Here is a 21863-nt window from a genome sequence, read left to right as displayed (position 1 = left end):
TGCAACAAACACGTCTTCTGTGAAGTCCTCCGTCCCTGAACCTCCTCCTATATGTATAATGTACAATTTTTCAAGGAGGAAAGTTCAAGACGAGGTTTGAGCACAGAGTCATAACACCCGAGAGGAAGTCTGATGCAAAGAGTGCGGAAGCTGAGAGACAACGGCTTCATTCGGGTTTCATCCCAGCCTTGTAATGTAGCATAAAGAGAAGCCTGAGCGGAGCAGGGGAGCCCGCTGCCGCTCTCGCCAGAATAAAGATCAGAGCGAGCTGTAATCATACATGTGGAGATCGGCACTTTGGCAGAGCACAGTGAAAAGTCTCAGCGTAATGGGGCTGGATGGGAGTGGGGGAGAGAGGGCGTGGTGCGAGGGTGTAGGGGGCAGGCGGGCAAGGCAAGCGTCCCAGGACCCTCGTCACGACAGATGCTCACTAATTTGCAGTGATCTTCAGCAGCTCTGTGGAGCTTCTGATAAAAAAAAAAAAATAGAGAAATGAAAGAAGATCAGGCGTTCATTTCAAAATGGCTTTGTAGTCCGACTTCCAAGCCGGAGAGAAAAACAGTCAAACAAGTGGCGTGCTCAATCAGCATCCGCCCCGCCCCGCCCTCCCTCCCTCCACCCCTCCCTCCCTCCACCCAGCCATCCATCTGTTCTTATAGAGGAGATCCGGCCCAAGCTTTTCCCCCACCTCTCTCCGTTCTATACCTCAGATTTACTGTGTGCTCACTGGGGAGCTGCCATACAAAAATATCCACACGCAGTCTTACAACTCAGCAGGGAGGGAGCACAATAGCGCCGGAGCTACATATAGTCCTCGCTGACAGGGAGCCTAGTCCTGGAAGGACTGCAGACACAAATGTATTAATCACCCTCAGACGGGAAGGATTCAGGAGAGGGTTAGTTCAGGTGTTAGAGTCTGTGCTGCTTTATGAAGTCTGCTAAAACCCGGTAGGTCTGAGCCATCCAGATATCTTCCTGCAGTCGGGGAACCAGGATTCATACTGCAGTGTTTTTGTCTTTGTTTGATGGTATTTTAGACCACTTTGTGGTTGCTAACATTTCATCTATGATCCTGAAGTTGTTTAGTAGCACATAATTGCTTCGCTTGACATTATTGAGCCTGGTTCTGCGAATACGGTCCAATTCACACTTTTTCAAAACTAACCTTTGGATGGGTTTGGTTTGGGTCACCAGCTAATGGCGCAGAAACCTAAGATGTCAGGAAATGACGACGTAGCGGCCTAGTCCAAGCCATCTTGACCAAATTATACTTTTGTTTTGGTTGCTGTACCAAACTCTTTCGGTATATAAAAAGGTTTTAATACCAACCACAAGTAAACTGAGGTCCCCCACCCTACATTTCCTATTGCTTTCAATATTTTGTCGTTTATATTTTAAAGCCTCACAATGTAAATCTAAGATAAAAACCATTTTAAAACTTTCCTGTGTCAAAGGCACAACTGTAATTACAAAAATATTTATTTTTTATTATTCACTAAAATTGCCAACCTATTAGTTTTAAAACATACATTATGGGACGTGTGTATGACACAGTAAAGCCTCTGGATCCATCCCATTTCATCCCAATCTAATAGTTTGGTATTTTGATCCAAATCTGGTGATTTTGACCAATTTTATTCTATTTTCTAAAGATTTTAAATAGGGATGCACCAATATGAGAGTTTAGGCCCCTTATTTTTAAATCATTAACTGTGGCTCTGATCCTGGGCTCAATCCGAATACCCTTACAGAGCCAGGACTCTTCAGCCAAAGCAGAAGTGCGTCAGCGGCCATGATCAGTGGTGTTTGAATAGTGCAGTCAGTGAGGAAGGAGGTAGGAAAAGGAGCCTGTATGCTTCCTCCCGCTGCTAGTTTAGCTTAGGTACATCAAAATGTCCCTTACCGGCGCAAATAAGTCTTTAGGTATCCCACAATCCTTTTGCGTGACATGACGTATCAGCACAGACCCTCACAGAAATCAACGAAAATCTCCGGAGAAAAGAGGGCGCTCCGTTACGTAATGACGTCGGAGTTAAAGGCTGTCCGAATTTGGCACAGCAGCCCTAAGCTCCTTTCCTCCCCACAGTAAAGTTCTTACTGTTGATCCCGTGAAAGGTAAAGGAGCAGGAGCTAGGAGCTGTTATTCAGGGAATGTGGATTGAGCCCAAGTTTGGGTATGTTGAGTGTTTTGACCTTTTAATCAAACACAAACAACTTCCAGCTGTTAGTTCTTGGAGTCGTTTAGCCACATTTTAACGCCGTAAAGCTGAATATATCGTAGAAATTTAAATGATTGGTTGTCAAAGTGAGAAAACGAACTGGCTCTTGGTCAGTACGAAACACACTTTGGCAAACGGCTCGCCCTTAACCACAGAAACCATTAATGTGGTCTGTGTTTTTCCCTTTTCCTCTACCAGCTGAACACCTGCTGATAGATTTCAGGACTAGGAGGAAACGGGGGTGGGAGCTTCAGATGTTCTTCGATGTTCTGGTGGGACTCATTTTGCTGATGATGTTGGAGTATTGCAAGGTGGTTTTATGGGGATTTCCACTAATCAAATTTTCCTTTTTCCATTAGGGGGAATTTTCTCCTTATCCTGAGTAGTCAGGGTTGGAACACGTACAGCATCCAGTTTATCTGGCTTTGTTGTTGAGTTGCTGAAGACATGTCGTGTTTTCTCCCCTCGGGTGACTGTTTCCTATTATTATTCAGAAGGTTTGGATCCAATATAACTCTGATGAAATTGACTTGGTGATTAAAAGAGCGTCATTTCTTCTGGTTTATGAATAAAGCCGAGTGCCTCCTTAACATAGTAATCAAAAATGCTTCAAAATAGGATTATTTTGTCTTAAACTTGATTAATTAAAAATGTAAAATTTTTTTAGCACAAATTTACAGACTTTTTTTGCATCTTAAAAATGTTTGGATATTCATAACCACATTTAAAATCCTTAAAAGGAACCAAATTGGCGATAAAACATCTCCATACGGGGCAAACGCTAAACTGCTGTTGTTTTTACCAACATTTCCATTTATCAATATCTGCATGGCCAGACTCATCCAGGCAGGAATGTTTTCTTCTTTCATGAGGGAAAAAAACTAAAACAAATGAAAAAAACCAAATCACATTCTCTCTCAACAATCGATAACAAACACCCATGTGTGAGAAGGCAAACATAATGTTCTTATAACTGCTTTATTCTGACACTCAGAAAACAATCAGTGGTTACTTATATGTCACATACTGACAACAAAAAGATCTCAAGAATAACTAAAAGCTTCAGAATAGTAAACCTTTTACCTATGAAATAAACTTCAAAGAAAATTACTTTACACCTTTCAGACAATATATTCTCATTATAGAAATTACATAGAGTTGAAGAACAAGTTGAGCTAAATTGAAAATACACATATAACCCCACTTCATATAGGAATACATATAAAACAGTTACTGAGAGAATCATGATATAGTTTGTGTGTATATACATTTAGATGTATTTACAGGTGCTGCAACTTTTTTGCTTGGTTTTCTTTTGTACAAATATTTTTAGGTGGATTAATAAACTCACCTGCCAGCTTATCAGGGCTTAGTGAATACTTGTAAATATAAACGATGCATAAAGAGTATTTTCTTCTCATATGTAAACATAGCTCAGTACTACTATTAATAAGTGTAAACAGGTGGATCAAATAGAGGACTGGTTGCATATTAAGCTGGTTATGAAATACAACAAAAACAAACAAACCTAAAAGTTAGAGTCTTTGTACTATAAATTCACATTTGACTTACTGTAAGCATGATAAAATGCATTAGATCTTTACACTACAGAATGCTAATTAATATATCTATAACATTTAAGCCTTGATAAGCTGACACTGAAACAGCTAATTATAACTTTTTCTGTAAACTGTTGACAAACCCGTGCAGACTGTTGGGAGCCGTTCCTGACAACGACGACACTCAGACTCTTCCCCGTAAATAACATGACATCAAGAGAAATAAAAAAAAAATTTAAATAAAGAACGGGAGTCACGAGTTTCGCTCGTGGCGAGATGTTTGTCGGGATAACTTACATTCACAAACAGATCTCCATTTCCTCTTAATTGCATCGCGTATGCTAATGCTTTAACATTCAGCGTAATTACCAAAAGCGAATTAGTGTATCACCACACTCTGATGACCATAATGGATTAAAAAGTCCATTCCAGCAGTATGAATCACAAATCATTCCCAGAAACTATTATTGAAGCCGTAATCTCTTTGCAGAATAAAAATCTCCAAACTAATTAAGCTCCTTTTTAAATTACCAGAGCAACAAATATAACTGTTTCCATAAAAATTCAACATGCACTCTGTAGTGTGGTGCCGTCAAAGTATGAAGACGGAGTTGTGTCTAGAATTAAAATCTGAATGCGTCACTGCAGGAGTAGTCTTAAACATGGCCTTAATCATTCTGACTTGACGTCCTGCTTTTAATATTTGAATGCAAATTAATACTTAATACTAAATTTGTACTTCTGGTATTAAAAGTAGTCTTTTAAATTAGCTCATGAATGCTTGATGGACAACTTCAATGATTTACAGCCAGCCCTGTGATAAATTCTACCTTCATGTTGGAGATTAGAGTTTGCTTTGATGGTAAATTATGTTTAAAATGTATTCAGTCTTTTCTTGCTCTCCTTACACTCCACACATACCCCCTTCTTTGTCTTTGTGTCGATCCTGACTGGTAATTAGACTGACGAATGAGCTGAGCTGGCTCTCCTGGTCCGGTTCTGTTTCACAAAGTTAGCGTGAAACCCTTGGTCGATGTTCATGTCTTTATAGCTGGTTGTCAGATGAACTCTACGGACATTAACCTGCCGTCAGAAACGTTCGGTTTGGTCCAGATCCGGAGCAGCTGGGGCATCTAGATGGACACTAGTGGGGGCCTGATGCAAGTGTACGGTATCAATGCCACCATCATCATAGGCCCTCATATAAACCCTGACTGTCGGATGCTCTGGCAACCGCCAGATAACACCTTCACTCTCACCACTTCTGCCCGCCTGTGTCCGTTCTACACTGCAAAAAGGGAACTAAAAGTAAGTAAAAATTTTCTTGAAATGAATGTATTTTTCCTTGATTTGAGCAGGTAAATAAGACTATTTGCCAATGGAATAAGATTTTTGCACTTAAAATAGGAACAATTGATCTCCACCATCTTATTTCAAGTGCATTTTATCTAATGATCTTATTTTAGGCATCAAAATACTCATTCCATTGGCAAATAATCTTATTTACCTGCCCAAATCAGGGAAAAATACACTCATTTCAAGAAACTTTTACCCACTTTTAGTTCCCTTTTTGCAGTGTAGACATACCAGGTCACTGTAAATTAACTCATCAGCGGTCTCTAACTCGCCTTCTCCAGGGCCGGCGTCCTGCAGTCCCCTCCACACCTGGATCAGATGGCTAAACTACCTCACCAGCCTTCAGTCCAGCTCTGCAGAGCTCTGCTAATGAGCTCATATCGGAGTCAGGTGACCGGCCCCGGTGGAGCGAGTCAGAGACCAATGATCCTCTCCGCTGTTCTGCATCTGGACCGTTTTCTAGGTTCCTGAAAAAAAACGTTTCCTACCATTGAGTCTCAACTCATTAAAAGGGTTAGTTTAAAAGATCTTGAAATCACTAAACTAAAACTACAAACTTTCAAAGTTAAAACTGTGTAGAAAACCAGCTCAGATTTAAGGCACCAAGCAGAGAATAATGAGCTAAATTTAACTTCAGCTTTGTCTAGTTCGACTGATTAAAGAAATATCTTCAGAAATGTTAGCAAAGCAAAAAAATAGTCAGCGCCTAGAAGAATAGAAAACTCTTTGCTCTGAAGATGAGAGAGTCCAGATACTTTACAAATGTAGATTTTCTTGACCCAAAATGACTGAAAAACATATTTTACATTTATTTATAAAAGAAATGGTAAATTAACTGATGTTTTTTTTTCATCTAAAGACAGACAGGCTGCTGCTTTTTTGATTTCCGGGTCGGTACGTTAGTTTGGTCGTCTGCATGAGCTGCAATAACTACATTATCTCAACTATTTCAGAACAATGAGCTGTGACGATTATTTTATTCTAAAGCCATTTCTTTAAATAATGAAGCATCCAAAACGCGGCAAATCAACAGAGAAATTTGGACGTTTTCGTCTGAATCCTGAGGACTAATGTGGCTTTTAGCTCTGCGCTATTAATCTGCATTCGTCCAGAAGCTAAAAATAATAAAAATAAGGGTTTTTTTCTCTGCAGCTGCTGTTTCCGTTGAGCCCAGAGTGTTAGCGATACAGCGATGTTATTACGGGGGACTCTGAGTGAAGTCATGATCGCTTCCTGCATTGTTTGCATTTCCTTCTTTCCATCCTCCATCACAGTCAAACATTCTGATGCATATTTATATATATTTTTATATCTATGTATGTATATAGCACATCATAGGCACACACATTCAGATCAGGAACACAAAGAAATAAATGTTTCATCCAGTCTAGCTTACTAATAGTGGCCACTAACTGAACACCCACACATGTACTCTGCTGAAGAGTTTATATGAGAAACTCTTCTGTTTGCAGATGCTAAAAATAATCCTCAAACTTTGTTTTGCTCCTTATAAAACCCCTGAATGGCGGGGGGCATTCATACTAGCATAGAAAAGGAAGAACAATGTTTTTTTTTTTTTTCATATCCACATAAAGATTTAGTTTGACTCATGAGATAATGAGCTAGTTTTCTTTTCTTTTTTTCTCTGATATACAACATTACTCTGTCATTTTAACATTTTGACTAAACATGACTAGCCGTATATGAGAGATTTCATAAATATGTTACATCTCAGAAAGTATTGAAATAAAAAACAAACAAAAAAAAAACAAAGTGCAACAGACATTTTTTTTTTTTTTGAGACCACAAACACTTCTGTGAGTACAAGTAAAGTAAATATTATTGGCAATAGCTTTTGATTTTTCCATAGCTGCGCTGAAATCAGCTAACAGTAGCTACACAGAGATTTTCTTAAAATCCAACTCACGTAGCACGAATAGAAGCCGATGCAATGACCGGATGTGGACTAAAGAGGCGAGCTCCTGGGCTCTCTACGCACACCTACATCACGTCTCCTAACGCCTGTATGCTTTTGGATACTATCCTCCTGTACTCGTGTGTTTGTGTATACAGTGTGAAATGGGTTATACAGTATATGTCTATCTATATAATACAGAAGCTGCTGTTCGGAACAACAGTACAGTCTTATTTTAACACTCTCTCCTGGGGTCTCTAACAGAAAATAATATCTCAGCTCTCTCTCGGAGCGAAGAGGTCGAACGTGCTGGTTGCGTCAGAAACGAAGCGTCCTGAAAGCTGAGGAGTGAGCAGCTCTGGATCCTAGTTTGTGAAGTTTAGTTAGCTTATCCTGAGGTAAAACATTTTGTGCAATGCTTATGGAAAAGATACCAGTGATTTGCAGAAGGGTCCCCCCCCCCCCCTCCCTCCTTCTCCGTGTCTTTGCTTTGCGTGTGAGTTGATGTTAATGTCCATGTGCAAATTAACTTCCACTGTGTGTTGTGAGGATATGTGGCCAAGTCTGCTGCAAATTCAGTCCCCGTGCAACTATTATGCTCTCAGACGCTGATTTAGGGGAAGGTAGGCGGCAGACTATCAGACCCCTGCACACTGTAATGCTAATGCCATTAACCAGTTTACTCATTTAGTCAGTGAAGTGTGAAGAAATAGTAGAGAATTCTTATCTTGAGTTTCCAGAGTCAAAGGTGACGTCTTCAAACTGCCAGTTTCGTTCTAATGAAAATCAAAAACCAGAGAAGCTCAATATGCAATTACAACACAAAGCAAAGTTTTTAAAGCAACTTGTGTCGATCCGCTAATCTAATTTCTCTACAGTAATCCATTACAACAGTCGTGTAATAAATCTTATTTACAGGCTACAGTCTCTACTGATTTTTTTTCATGGTTTTTATTTAATAAAACCCAGATTCTGCCCCTTCGCACTTTGCAGCGTTCCACTGCAACACGTTAACGCAAAAAAAAAAAAAACAGTCAGAACCTTTTTCTTCCACGCCCGTTTTAAACTTATTTGTTCTGTCTTTGTGCATCGAAAACGTCGAGGAGAACTCCATCTCTTTTGGTGCTAAAGTTGAGGTTACGTGTGATCAGAAGACGGCGAAGCTCTCCCTGGTGGTTGTGGAGGTTTACGAAGGATAAGAGCTGTTTTCCTAGCCTGAGCTTGGAGACATTTACCAAACAAGGTCAAGTAAAAAGAAAAAGCAGCCCTTAAAGCAGATTTAGGCTGCTTAAAGTGCACGCTTCATTTGGTTTGTGTTTTGCTCTCAATGGGTTCTGTAAAATATGGAAAATACCACTGAGCACGAGACGAGATGCGATCTAAATGCTCATCCTCCATATTCACCTTTCGGCTGTACTCGTACTCCACGCTGTCCCTGAACGCAAACCCGCCAGCGTTACGTTCCCCCAAAAAAAAATAAACACGAGCGCTACGGCAGAACAGTTGCACATAATGTGATTTGCAGGAGACGTGGGCCACCAAGTGAGCGCTGCGAGTCCAAAAAGCAGAGATCTGACCTTCATGACCCTTAACTCTGCATGCTGTCATATCACATTGTACAGCTTGTAAGGCTCCACTGCAAGTGCACAACAGTAGGACTCTCTGATGTTAAAAGAAGGAAAAACAAAAGCAGTCAGAGCAGTGCTGTCTTTGAACTAAGAATTACCAGGCATGCGTTCGGGGGTACCTTTACTTCTGTGTCAGAAAAGTGGGTTTTTAGTCGCATGTGTTGGCCTGATTCCTGCTCGTTTTAGGTGCGCGTGACAGACAAACCACCCGGTACATTCTTAGTCAGATGACAGCAGCTGCATACACACACCTCTGAGCATGCACCATGCGTGCTGCAGTAGGCTCACATTGGTTATGGTGACACAGCACCCATATACAGCAGTCAGGAAGAATGCACATGTGCATAAAAAAGTTTCCAAAAGAAAAAACCAGAAGCACAAAATGAATACAAAACAAGAGCAGACCAATGATGACATCAAAGAGGTTGTTGTAGAAATATCTGCTTGAGAGGGTGTCAGGGGAGGGGCTCAGCATGTGGACCTGGAAGCTTTTTGTTTGATTTAGCTCTCCACCAAGGACCGGCTGTTCGCTTGTTACGTGTTTGACTTTGTTTTTTCTCTTCTAAAGATAGTTTTTTTTTTTTTTTTGTTTGGGGGTAATGTCTCTGTCTTTTCTCGCTTTTTTTCTTTCTTTTAGTAGGGAGTGAAGCGACTGTACCCTCCTCTGTATAGGCTAGCCTGCAACATCAAAGATGAAAAAGTACCAATCAGTATTCAGGTGACAGCTTTAGTTGGATTCTCTTTCTCTGCAAATTTCCTTCCTTTAAAACTTATTGACTTTCCATGTTGGAACAACCTTCCGGAAGGGAATGGTCAGGAGGCAGATTGATAGTTGATATATTTAAGCCGATAATTGTTTTTTGCTGAATTGATTGCCTGACTGGGTTCTCTCTGAGTGTGTGTGTTAGGAACGGGGTCACCAGGAGCCGGAGTAGATTGGTGGATTCGGAGCTTAGCCGATGTAATTTATAATCTGTAGGAGCAAAGAAAAAAGAAAAAAAAAGAAAGAGCACTTTCTTAAATGAAACTCATAGAAACACTAATCCCAGACTTAATAGTTACTCTAATTAAAATAAAAGAAATAAGTATATTTTTTCTGCCGGAGAAATCACTCCTCGCAGGGCTGTAAATTAGACATTCACCCGAAAGCAGAAGAAGTTCAGAGAGCTTTAATCACAGCTCCTTTTCATGTCTAGCAGACGTGCCTGCTCCTTTCTGGAGGGGCAAACCACCACAGGATATTAGCCCTTAGATTTAGCACCATGCTCGGGATATCTAGGGCAAACACACATAAGGCATGCAAGTGGGCCTACGCATGCACACCTGCACATGCACGCACGCACACAGTCCCTCCTCTCATCTCTATGTGGTTCTGTCGCAATTAGGAATTCAGACGAACTCCAAAGGCTCGTGTGCGCCTTCAAAGGCTAATTTTGCCTAATTTCAGGGAGTCCTCTTGCTTGTGCAAAAAAAAAAAAAACTTTTATCCATATTAGATGCGTCTGCAAGCTGGAAATGAGAAAAGAGTCTCCAACCTCAGAGGAACTAATTATTGTATAGCTTTTAAATGCAAAAATGACTTCACTCTGCTGGAGGAGCATTAATCAAATATGATTAAAGAATTAGGAACCAAACAGGTCTTTCCTCTTTAGCTCAGGAGTTTATTAGATATTGGCCTCTGTGCAGAGCATCTCCCAGCAGCTTCGCTGTTTAACACCACACACACGGACACACGCTCTCTCTCTCTCTCTCTCTCGGGTCTCTGTGAAGCTTCCCAAGCTCCCAACACACACCAAACATTAGCTCTGATCACTGTAGGGGCCAGATCCCGTCGTCTACGTTCAATCGAGAGGACGATTTTAGAGTGAGGAGAAATGGAAGGAAATTTGGAGGGAAAAGAAGAAAGAATAAAAAAAAAACATTCAAGCACAGTTTTTTTTTTTTTTTTTTAATTAAGTAAATGAAGAGGGAGAAAGAAATGCCTTAATTAATGAAAGCTTTTAGCTAGCAGCTGCACCGGGGAACTTTAAGCTTTATGGATTTTTGTTATGCCGTTGAAAAGTTGCATGCATGCCGGAAATTTGAGTTATTTCTCAAGCAGAGAAGCACGCCTCCGATCAGGCTACTGGGCAGAAGAGGAGGGCGAGGCAACTCCCCACCCCCCTTCTATCGTGCTCTCTTGTTTATGTCCCTCGGCACGCTGCTGCATGCGTCTGATGGCCCTTAATCTCTGGGTTTGGTCTGCGAGCCCGGTCCCATCCCCTCCTCGCCATAAAACAAAACCAAAGAGAAACTGTCAGTTTCGGGGAAAAAATAAAATAAAAAAAGGGTGAGCTTTTATTCTTTTTCTTTTCATCTTTGATGTTACAGTAGCTGCAAAAGCTAGCTAAAAACAGACATTAACAATTGAACTTCATCCCTTTTTTGGGGTTTGGCTGAATGGGAAAAAAAATAAAAAAATAAATAAAAAGATGAGTCAACTCGCTCGACGGCGAGTTGGAACGATGGGAAATGAAAACTAGAAAAGCTTGAAAAATGGAAAAACAGAACAGCAGTGATCGTTCTCATTACAGGAGAAACTGGTGTGAAATCGATGATGCGTGAGGGTGGGTGAGCTCATGGTGGCATAGCATAACGTTTGTCGCTCTAAATGTCTGAGCCAACTTCCACATGCCGGGAGCTTCGCAGTACTGCTCAGTTCCACTAGGGTGTGCCAGAGAGCATGACAAAAAAAAAAAAAAACAAAAAAAAAAAAAACTAAATCGATTAATGAAAAGAGGTGAATAAAGTCCAGCGGCCGCTGCGGCCTCTGGTCTTTATTTCCACGGCGTGTGCTAGCTACTGTTATGGCGTAAAGAGTCAGGGTGCAGAGACAGGAAGAGACGGACGGCGCTGTCAGAGACTTACCATGGTCCCCACACTGTATGTGGCGGCAGGGCCAATCGTGTGGTGGTAGGGGTCTGCTGTTGCATAGACTCTGCCATAGCTGCGTGACAAGAAGCACAGAAGGAGACGGTCGGTCATTGATCTATCATTGACGAGAGCGGCAGAACAGTTATGCGTAGTTGTCTAACGCTCAACCCCTCGAGTCAACGCTTTCAAGTCTCTCATGGAATCAATTATTCCCCTCTCGGCCTCGTGGGCTTCCCTGCATTATACAAGGTGGTTGCACAAAGGAAAGTTCAAAGGTTGGTGAATTGTGCTTTTTCTTTTCTCTGTCATCTTGATTAACTGAAGGGGAATAGGTAAGGAGCGCGGGGTGGAGAGGCGCCGGCAGGGAGGCTGGAGGGCTTGGTCTCTTCCCCTGTGCTTGTTTACCCAGGCTGCACACTGGGCTCACGCCCTTGTCTTTTCATTGCTGCTGGTTTGGAACTAATCCTTCCAATTTTCTTCTAAGACAGGACAAGATGTGGCTGCCTCATTTATTTATTTATTTGACTTCACATATTCCTCTATTTACTTTGCTTCGGCGTTTTTTTTTTTTTTTCTTCCCCCCAGTGCTTGCTTGCAAATGAGGGTCTGCTCGGAGCAGATAAGGCACACCCAGCCAAGGACTGAGGGCACCAAATCAACCGGGAATATAAAAAAAAAAAAAGGGAAGAGGAAAAGCCCCTATGGGAAACCAGACATGCAGCTTTCACGCTTCTTGCATGAGGTTGACTTTATGTTCGATGTAAATATGTCCACTTAAGTCCAGCAGCACCGTAGGTCAGCGCGGCGGACATGAGGGCAGGAAGGTCCTGTCATTAGATGGTGGGTTGCTCCAACCTTTACAGGCTCTTTAAGTCCAGCATGTCTGCAGAACAGCTCTCACCAGCGGGTCAGACATCCGGTCCGATGTCACGAAGCGTCCTTCACAGCTTCAGCTCCTCCCTCTCTGTTCTGAACTCGGTCCACTTACTTATAGGGCTTTGGTAACGCAGCCCCTGAGCACTGTTGGCTCTTCAGATAATAAATGTTTCATATTTTTACTGGATTTTCACACGCCTTCCACAATCCCGGTGACCTCTTTTTTTATATATATATATATAAATGATTGGCTCCACAGATAAGTCCGATAAGGTATTGCTGAGACAATACAGACAAACGCCTATTGATCCAATGGGCACGGGCGCTTATTCAAACGGAAACAAACACGAAAAGCAAAACAAACAACCCGGGCGCGAATTATATTAAATCTCAGGGAAAGGCATGAGCAACAGAAACGGGAATTAAATCACCGAAAGAGAGGAGGAAGGAAAAAAAAAAAAAAAAAACGGCCGCTGTCCAATTCTGCTCTCGCCGAGCGCGGCTGCTCATAATTCGAGCCGCGCTCGGCGAGGCCTGATAAATCTTACATTATCGATATGATCTTCAGGCTCTCGGGCAGGGTGTACGTTATCACACGAGACATTCTCAATCCTTTCCAGATTAGATTCCCAAACCAGCCCAGATCCCGGCTGACAACAGCTTTCTGGGGCCGAAATGAATCAGCAGAGCCTCCTCAGACGGAGCACACCTGAACCAGAGTGACATCGCTCAGAAGCTGCTGGTCCCCCCCCCCACAGACCTGAGGCCATTCATAAATACCGCGGTGATATACCCACTCTCCCATCACAAGCACAGAGTCACGACATATATCACAGCTTTTCTCATCGAGTCCAACAAGGTTAGCCTTTTTTCCTTGCATGTTCTTTAGCTCCGAGCTATAAAAAAAAAAAAAAAAAAAAAGAATATGGTGGATAAGATGAAATGAGAGGAAGAAAACCTCAGGAAACCCTAAATAACCTTCACAGAATACTGCAAAACGCTGATGAAGCAGCCACCATTCATCACCGCTACGTTTGGCCCGTAGATATGTTCCTTATTGTTAGAAAAACACTAATTATGTCCAACCTCTGCCGGTCCTTCATTCTCCCTCCAATTCTGCTTCAGTCAGGAAAGTCCTCGTTACCAAAGATAGCTGCTTGTCCAACGCAGGACAGACCTGGATCTAAAGTGTCAAACCTGCTGCTGAAGAAAAGTTCAGCCTCCCACCGGTCGTAGCGAAAAATAGAAAATTCAAGATTGCAGCCAATGTTGGTTTGATTGTGTAATCTGGACGACGTATCCCATAAACCTCTGAACAAGAACATCGAGACGAGGACTCGGGAGAAATGCAACAAAGTGGTTAATTAATCACATGCACTGCAAAAAGGGAACTAAAAATAAGTAAAAATTTTCTTGAAATTAGTGTATTTTTCCTTAATTTGAGCAGGTAGATAAGACTATTTGCCAATAGAATGAGATTTTTGCACTTAAAACATGAACAATTCATCTCTAAAATAACATAATTAGACATACTGCACTTGAAATAAGACGATGGAGATGAATTTTTCCTATTTTAAGTGCAAAAATCTTATTCCATTGGCAAATAGTCCTATTTACCTGCTTAAATCAAGGAAATTTACAATGATTTCAAGAAAATTTCACTTACTTTTAGTTCTGTTTTTGCAGTGTGAAGGGTTCCTACAGATTCTTTAAAAGTAATACTCTGCTCTTTTTAATCAATCAGAGTTTAATATCAAGTCAATTATCCTGGATAATTGATGTGGTCAGTTCAGCAGTAGAGGGGGTTGTTGGTCAGTGTCGGCTCTTCTGGGGCGCCAATGGGGGGAACATGGAGACAACCCCAAAAGCAGGAATGGTTCTGCAGGTAGGGGGCACTGATATTTTAGTATTTCTCCAGTGTCAGAGTCACGACTCCACCAGGAAGGCTCATCATTGGCCATGGCCAGGAGGTTAGATGTGTCTCCCGGCACAGTTTCAGGAGCATGGAGGAGATTCCAGGAGACAGGCAGCTGCTGTAGAGGTGAACCGGACCGCCTGATGTTCTTAACCCAACAGCAGGACCGGTGCCGGCTCCTTTGTGCAAGGAGGACCAGGACGAGTACCACCAGAGCCCTACAAAGTGACCGGCGGAGGGCCTCTGGGGTGAATGTCTCTGACCAAACTATTAGAAACAGGCTTCATGAGGGGGACCTGAGGGCCCGATGTCCTCTAGTAGGTCCAGTTCTCCCTTTCTGGCAGCGTGGAGCTAGCCTCGTGAGACCATCCTGATCTCGCGAGCTTTCAAGGTTTCACTCGCAGATCAGTCTGGCTACTTTCCGTTAAAGAAAATTTGGAGCAGTTCACCAAAGGAACGTCCAATCAGCGTTGGCTTTGAGGCGGGTTGAGGTGTGACGCAACGAGAAGCGCGACAGTCCAGTCTAAAGAACATGGCGGCTTCAGCCGATGAAACTAGCGTTAGCGTGGCTATCGAGCAAGTTTTATCGGAATTACAGAGTATTTCTTTGCTGAGCTAACGAGCCTTTACCTGCAGCAGCAAGAGTAGCTTGGCTTGTGGTTGTGTTTTCGTCGTCGTTGTTAGTACGTCATATGCTTCGTTGATCTGATTGGTTTATTTGGCCCGTCTATCACCAACATAGGCCAATCAGCTAACCAGTATTTTCGCCCATTCCCAAAATTACTTCAACAGAAGGTTTCCAGATGGATATGCGGAGCAAATCCATCTGGCGGAGTCAGGTAAGCGTGGAGCTCCACTGGCATCAACCAGGGAACACCTGAATAGGCAATTCGGCACTGAAGCGCTGTGTATGGAGAGTATTTTGTCCCATTATGGTTGCAAGCATAGAAAAATACAGTCCAGAAATTAAACTTTGAAAAATCTCTTAATAAAAAAAAGGTTTTGAGAGAAACGTTGCTGTTTTCAGATTTTTTTTTCAGATTTTTTTATATATTTTATATATTTTTTTTTTTTCTTTCTTCCGATTGAGTTTTACGATTTGCATTCTTTTCAAATTGTGTTTTACAGATCTTGTTCTCTGCAGTGAGGAGCAAAGGCGCATTTCTATTGGTCTGCAGGTTAGCGTTGTTAGCAACGACATTGTTATTGGCCAATGTGCGTCAGCAGCGAGGAGCGAAGAGAACGTGATCTATAAAACATATTAGAAAATAATGCAATTCGTAAAACTCAATCTGAAAAAGAAGTTTAAACATTTTTTTTTTGAATATAATATATAATTTTGTCACTGACATTCCAGGTTTTATGTAGTTTTATTTTGTTTATATTGGTATTGTATTTCTATCGTATCGACTGAAATTAAGGAATATATTGTGATATAGGTTTTGGACATATCGTCTAGCCCTAGGCTGAATTAAATAATTCACCAGGTGGCTTAAGAAACAGAGTTTTGATACTGAGATGATCAAAAAAAAGCTTAAGGTCTCAGTGTCTTCAGGTATCACAGCTCTACTCAAAACCAGGAGCCAGAGATCAATTTTTCTGACATAATGAAACTGCTACGAATAGTAAATGGGCTTAAAATCTTATCTGGATATGAAATTATGAGGATAACGTAAGCTTGAAGTTTTGTCTCGAGATCATGACGCAAAACAAGCTCAATGTTAGAGATAATCGTTACAAATTGAACTTTAGTTTCTCTTTATCTCGAGATCGTAACCCTACAAAATAACTAGATCATGAAAAGACAACGGAATGAGGTCAGACCTTGAGATAGTGAGAGCTTTTATTGCTTGGAGCACACGGATACTAAAATAAAAACACCAACATTAGACCGAGATGCTTTTTAGATCAGCAGGAACACCGGTGAGGCTTTAGACTCTCCGAGCATTTCTTGAACGGCGGCAGAGTTTTCTGCCTAGGAGGGATTCTCACCTGTCACTGTAAGCAGCGGTGGTGGTGGGTTGGGCAAATCTGTATGCTGCATAGCCGCCCTGTTAAAATACCAAAGTATTAATTAGTGATTAAGCACAACCTGCTCGCAGAAAGGTTAGAACTCAAGATACACAAGCAAACAACAATACAGACTCGGAGCTTTAAATGTCACTGCACAGTGTTTTGGTCCTGAGCCCACACCTCTGAGCTGCAGGTTCCCTCAGAGACACCAGAGGGTGCTGTTTGATATATGGTGCATGCAGCAGGAGGCGGCGTTAGGGGAGAGAATGATGATCCGAGGCAGCCGCACGTTTGGGGGAGCAACTTATTGTCACTCTACAAGCCCATTGGAGTAACAGCGACAGCCTCGCAGGAGACAACTCCCCCAAAAAATCTGCCCATTTTCCAGCCCCGACGATGTTCTCCAGCGACATTACTGAAGATCTGCTTCTTCCTGTACACCCCCCCAGCTCACAAACGAAGTGAGAAGGCAGAAGACGTCTGGGCCGCTGGGGAGTCAGGACTGCTGTATTCATTTGCCGGAGTGGGGGGAAGGAATTAAAGACCTCGTTGTGGAGTTCTGCTATTACTCTCTTTGAAAAATGAAGCTGTTCTCCCACTGTTTTTCTATTAGTGCCACTGGAGTGTGTGCCCATCTGTGTCCATACGCTGGATAGGTGGCTTTTAATAATGCATGCTTTCATTCATTTTTAAACTGGGAGGGGGGGGGGGGGGGCTGGCATCCCGGTCCACGTGAGAAATAAAGCCGGTTTCGATCTTCCAGAGTGGGACAGGAAGTCACAGCAGAGGACTTCCTGTGGGACGGGCCCGCCTTGGGACCGCGCTGATTACGGCAACAGCCCCCCAACAAACAGGGGCCAATAAATCACCGCATTGTCAAACCCTGCACGCAGCAGCGCTGCACATTTGTTATTTTGTCATGGCGGGGTGTGCGTGTGCGCTGGCGTGTCGCTGCTGCTGCTGCTGCATGGGGGGGGGGGAGCATGCATATGCACCGAGACATGTAATCCGGGGCGCCGTGTATTTACGGGTGCATGCGTGGGACGTCTTCAGATTTCAGCGCTGCAGCGTCCACTGAATGATCGACCCCAGACAGGAAAGGGGCTAAAGGACAGCTTCCTGCTGGTCACTTGAGACATCCGGGCACGCCGAGGCGAACTAATGGCAGCGGAGCCCAGGGTTGGGGGGGGGAGATGGATCAGCCGGCCGGGCTTCAGTCGGCGTACACGAGTTAGCGAGCGGCCGCCCTGCAACATCACTCAGACCACAGCCCTGGTTTCTTCTGTGGCGGTGGGTGTCTGAGCAATAAAAGCTGAAATACGGTCGCATGGTGTGGGCTGGTGTGTAAGCCGTATATCACTCGGGTTTAGCATTTCATTCCCAGACACACCGGTCTTTGTCGGGGGTGAAAGTGTGAAGAAAGTGTCAATCTCGCCGTCTCAGCAGAGAGGGGGAAACGAAGGCAGGGAAATCAAAGGGACAAATTACACTTCCCCCCACACACACACACACGTTTGGACCGACGTCAAAGTGCGTCAACGTGGTAATTTCGGCATTATCTCCACAGCTTCGGTGCTCTTCTGTGCAGCCGGGCCAGCTTCTGGTGTGACCCCCGCCTGCACGGACAGATCCAGAGGGACGGCAAATCCCTTTATCTGCTGCTCCTCTTATCTCCCTCACGGTGATTGCTGGGGGCAACTGGCTCCGCTCAGACCCACGCAGACCTCCCCCCCTGGGGCGGGCAGGGATATCCCAGCCAAGCCCTTCTGAGTGAACACCAAACAGGAGACACATCTAAAGGAGCGAGCGACCTAACTTGACTTAGGACACTGAGTCAGGGTCTGCCTCGCTGCCAAAGTCTGAGATCATAGGAGGGAGGAGCTGAGGGGGTTTTAAATTTTGTTGTCGGGTTTCCTGGCACGGCACACTGAGGCCTAATCGACGCCGGCTTGGCAGCGACGGCGGGCGAGAGGAGATCACGTTTTTTTGTCTCCAGGGCTGAGCCTCGCTTTTTTTTTTTTTTGCTTTTACTTCTGTGTCAACCGAGCAGCCGACTGTACTCACATAGATCTCCGCGCCGTAGAAGCCATCCTGGTACACCACCCTGTGAAGTTGTAGAACAGGAGAAGAGGAGTTAGCTCTGTCTGAGGTCAGGTTTTTTTTTTTTGTTTTTTTTTTTTGCCAGCCTGGCGGCGCTCCGGACCACAAATAATGAATGACACGTTAAACTGAAAGGTGCAACCATTTCAAATCCCTGTCCAATTTTCTGCTCTGCTAAAGTTGTTTGTCTTTCCAGTTGCTGCGGTTGTTGTCAGGAGGGGCTGCTGGTGGAGAGAGGAAGAGGGGGGGGAGGACAATAGAAAGCAGCGGAGGCAAGCTCTGTCACATGACTCCGCCGTATAAATCAAACAGCTGCCTCTGGTACCGAAGGGCCCCCGGTGGATTTCTAGTTCCCATTTCAGTGGCGAGTCCCTCCGCAGTGAGACCGATCCAGATCTAATCACAGATACGGCCACGCCGGGCCCCTCGGCCGGGCCTCCGCCAGACCTCTCTCACGGCCACACAGGCCGCCGCTGATAAGAGGCGGCAGATCAGAACCGGGCCGGGTCACAGTCCGGCGAGATCTGTCCGCTAATCCACTCTCTGAGCTCCCACTCTGGCATTGTCACGCTGACAAATGGACAAAAAAAACGTGGACATGCGGAGGAAGACGGCACGCAAGACGGTCGCATTTCTTCTGTCGCGTTAATTATGCTCCAGTACAAATGCCTCTCCAGAATTTTGAAAATCATTAAAAAGTAATTTGTTCAGTAATTCAATCGAAAAAAAAAAAACTGAAACTGGTAGATTTATTGCGGTGTGATTCATCGTGTTTGTTTCTGTTAATTTTGGTGCTTCTGGCTTACGGCTAATTCAGTTTCTCTCAAAGTTTGAATGTTACTTTGACCAAATAAAGCATCTTTTTCACAGAAATGTGGCTCAGCTGAATATGTCTGTATGGTACGCTGAGCTGGGTAGTAACTAGTTTACTCAGTTACATTTACTTGAGTAACTTTTTTAGCAAAATGTACTTTTAGGAGTAGTTTCACTGTACTTTTTACTTTTTACTTGAGTAAAATTAATATTCAACTATCGCTACTCTTACTTGAGTAAATTGTCTGGCGAGTAACTTTATGAATAAAGAACAAACTTGTTTCACCAAAAATGCTCCAGAGAGACAAAAACCTTTAATTTATGTTAAAGTAAGACTTCTTATTTGTACACAATCTTTGTTATTTTAATGTTATTTTCCATCAGCTAAGATCATTGAGCAATGTGGAGGTCAGATGAACGTACAGTAAACATTAGATATTGTCATTGGAAGTACTTTACACTGTTTTATCATACTGGATACACATTAACTGTAAGTATTGCTTTCAAGTTTAATGTTGAAACAATTATTTAGAAACGTGTTTTTGTCTTTTGTGCATCTTTTGTCTTTAAAACACCATCATTTGCACATAACCTTATATTTTAGTCAGCCTGATAACTTTTAAATATTAAATCAACAGATGTTATGATTACTTACTCAGTACTTGAGTAGCCTTCTTACTGAATGCTTTTTTACTTTTACTTGAGTAAATTTTCTGAGGAGTAACTTTATGAATAAAGAACAAACTTGTTTCACCAAAAGTGCTCCAGAGAGACAAAAACCTTTCATTTATGTTAAAGTGAGACTTCTTATTTGTACACAATCTTTGTTATTTTAATGTTATTTTCTATCTGCTGAGCTCATTGAGCCATGTGGAGGTAAAATGAACGTACAGTAAACAGTAGATATGGTCATTGGAAGAACTTTACACTATTTCAACCTACTGGATACACATTAACTGCTGCAAGTATTGCTTTCAAGTTTACTGTTGAAAAAATGATTTAGAAAAGTGTGTTTGTCTTTAGTGTATCTTTTGTCTTTAAAACACCATCATTTGCACATAACCTTATATTTTAGTCAGCCTGATAACATAACTTTTAAATATTACATCATCAGATGTTATGATTACTTACTCAGTACTTGAGTATCCTTCTGACTGAATGCTTTTTTACTTTTACTTCAGTAAATTTTCTGGCGAGTAACTTTATGAATAAAGAACAAGCTTGTTTCACCAAAAGTGCTCCAGAGAGAAAAAAACCTTTAATTTATGTTAAAGTGAGACTTCTTATTTGTACACAATCTTTGTTATTTTAATGTTATTTTCTATCTGCTGAGACCATTGAGCCATTTGGAGGTCAGATGAACGTACAGTAAACAGTAGATATGGTCATTGGAGGTACTTTACACTGTTTTATCATACTGGATACACATTAACTGCTGTAAGTATTGCTTTCAAGTTTAATGTTGAAACAATTATTTAGAAACGTCTTTTTGTCTTTAGTGCATCTTTTGTCTTTAAAACACCATAATTTGCACATAACCTTATATTTTAGTCAGTCTGATTACATAACTTTTAAATATTAAATCATCCGATGTTATGATTACTTACTCAGTACTTGAGTATCCTTCTAACTGAATGCTTTTTTACTTTTATTTGAGTAATTTCTGGGCTGACTACTTTTCACTTTTACTTAAAAGTAAAATTTTTGGCCTCTCTGCCCACCTCTGATCGTACGGTATCTGGACTCTTGGACTAATTTTGCAGGAATGGATGCGCCGAGGGACCAAGGAAGCCCAGATAGCTTTAATAGCAGCTGTCAGGTTCTCTCACTTGTAGTCCGGCTACCCTGGCTCCATTTTCACCTCAGCGTACACCACAAGATCCTGGGTCCTACTTATACAAGTCTAAATGGATAAGGATCGGCATACAGCTCAGAACTTCTAAGTCCAGGTCCTTGAGGCCTTGTGCACTGCAAAAACAGAACTAAAAATAAGTAACATTTTCTTGAAATTAGTGCGTTTATCCTTGATTGTAGCAGGTAAATAAGATGATCTGCCAATGGAGTGAGTATTTTCAACCCTAAAATAAGATAATTAGATATACTGCATTTGAAATAAGATGATAGAGATGAGTTGTTCCTATTTTAAGTGTAAAAATCTCATTCCATTGGCAAATTATCTTATTTACCTGCTAAAATCAAGGATAAATGCACCAATTTCAAGAAGATTTGATTTTTTTTTAGTTGTGTTTTTGCAGTGTGATCTTCACAGTCAGATATGTCTGCTGCTTACACACCTTTTCCTTCCACTAAACCTTCTATTCCATTAACTTATTTTGAATTAAATCAATTATCTTTTTTTTTTTTTGGCTTACATAATGACTGTATGGCGGAGAACTGTCACACCAGCAGTTCTTCTTTTAATTGTGTAGGGCCTAACATAACATTTCTGTATCAAAACACCTTTTCTGAGGAACAGAATTAGACGTTTTGATTTGCAGTAAGCTAGAAGCATCGAAAAATGAAATAAATAAATGCTTTTAGTGCAATTTACTGTGC

At 42.2% G+C, this 21863-nt stretch overlaps 1 protein-coding gene across 10 annotated transcripts in view; it reads right to left on the bottom strand.

Moving 5' to 3' along the window:
- Positions 1-21863, bottom strand: part of rbfox1 (RNA binding fox-1 homolog 1) — a 301331-nt gene that overhangs the window by 5320 nt on the left and 274148 nt on the right. For 5 of the 10 annotated variants that reach the window (XM_036147725.1, XM_036147729.1, XM_036147727.1 and 2 more), the window contains 4 exons: positions 18459-18498; positions 16374-16432; positions 11585-11663; positions 5976-7825 (listed from right to left, as the gene is read on the bottom strand). In XM_036147725.1, the coding sequence (XP_036003618.1) occupies positions 7733-7825; positions 11585-11663; positions 16374-16432; positions 18459-18498 (271 nt within the window). In that variant the 3' untranslated portion in view covers positions 5976-7732. Of the gene's footprint in view, positions 1-5975; positions 7826-9304; positions 9356-11584; positions 11664-16373; positions 16433-18458; positions 18499-21863 lie in introns of those variants that run through there. The other 5 variants (XM_036147726.1, XM_021321273.2, XM_036147731.1 and 2 more) reach the window with 2 other exon arrangements.

Source organism: Fundulus heteroclitus, chromosome 16 (assembly GCF_011125445.2).
Source record: "Fundulus heteroclitus isolate FHET01 chromosome 16, MU-UCD_Fhet_4.1, whole genome shotgun sequence".
Lineage (NCBI taxonomy): Eukaryota > Metazoa > Chordata > Actinopteri > Cyprinodontiformes > Fundulidae > Fundulus > Fundulus heteroclitus.
This window is presented reverse-complemented; position numbering and strand designations above follow the sequence as displayed.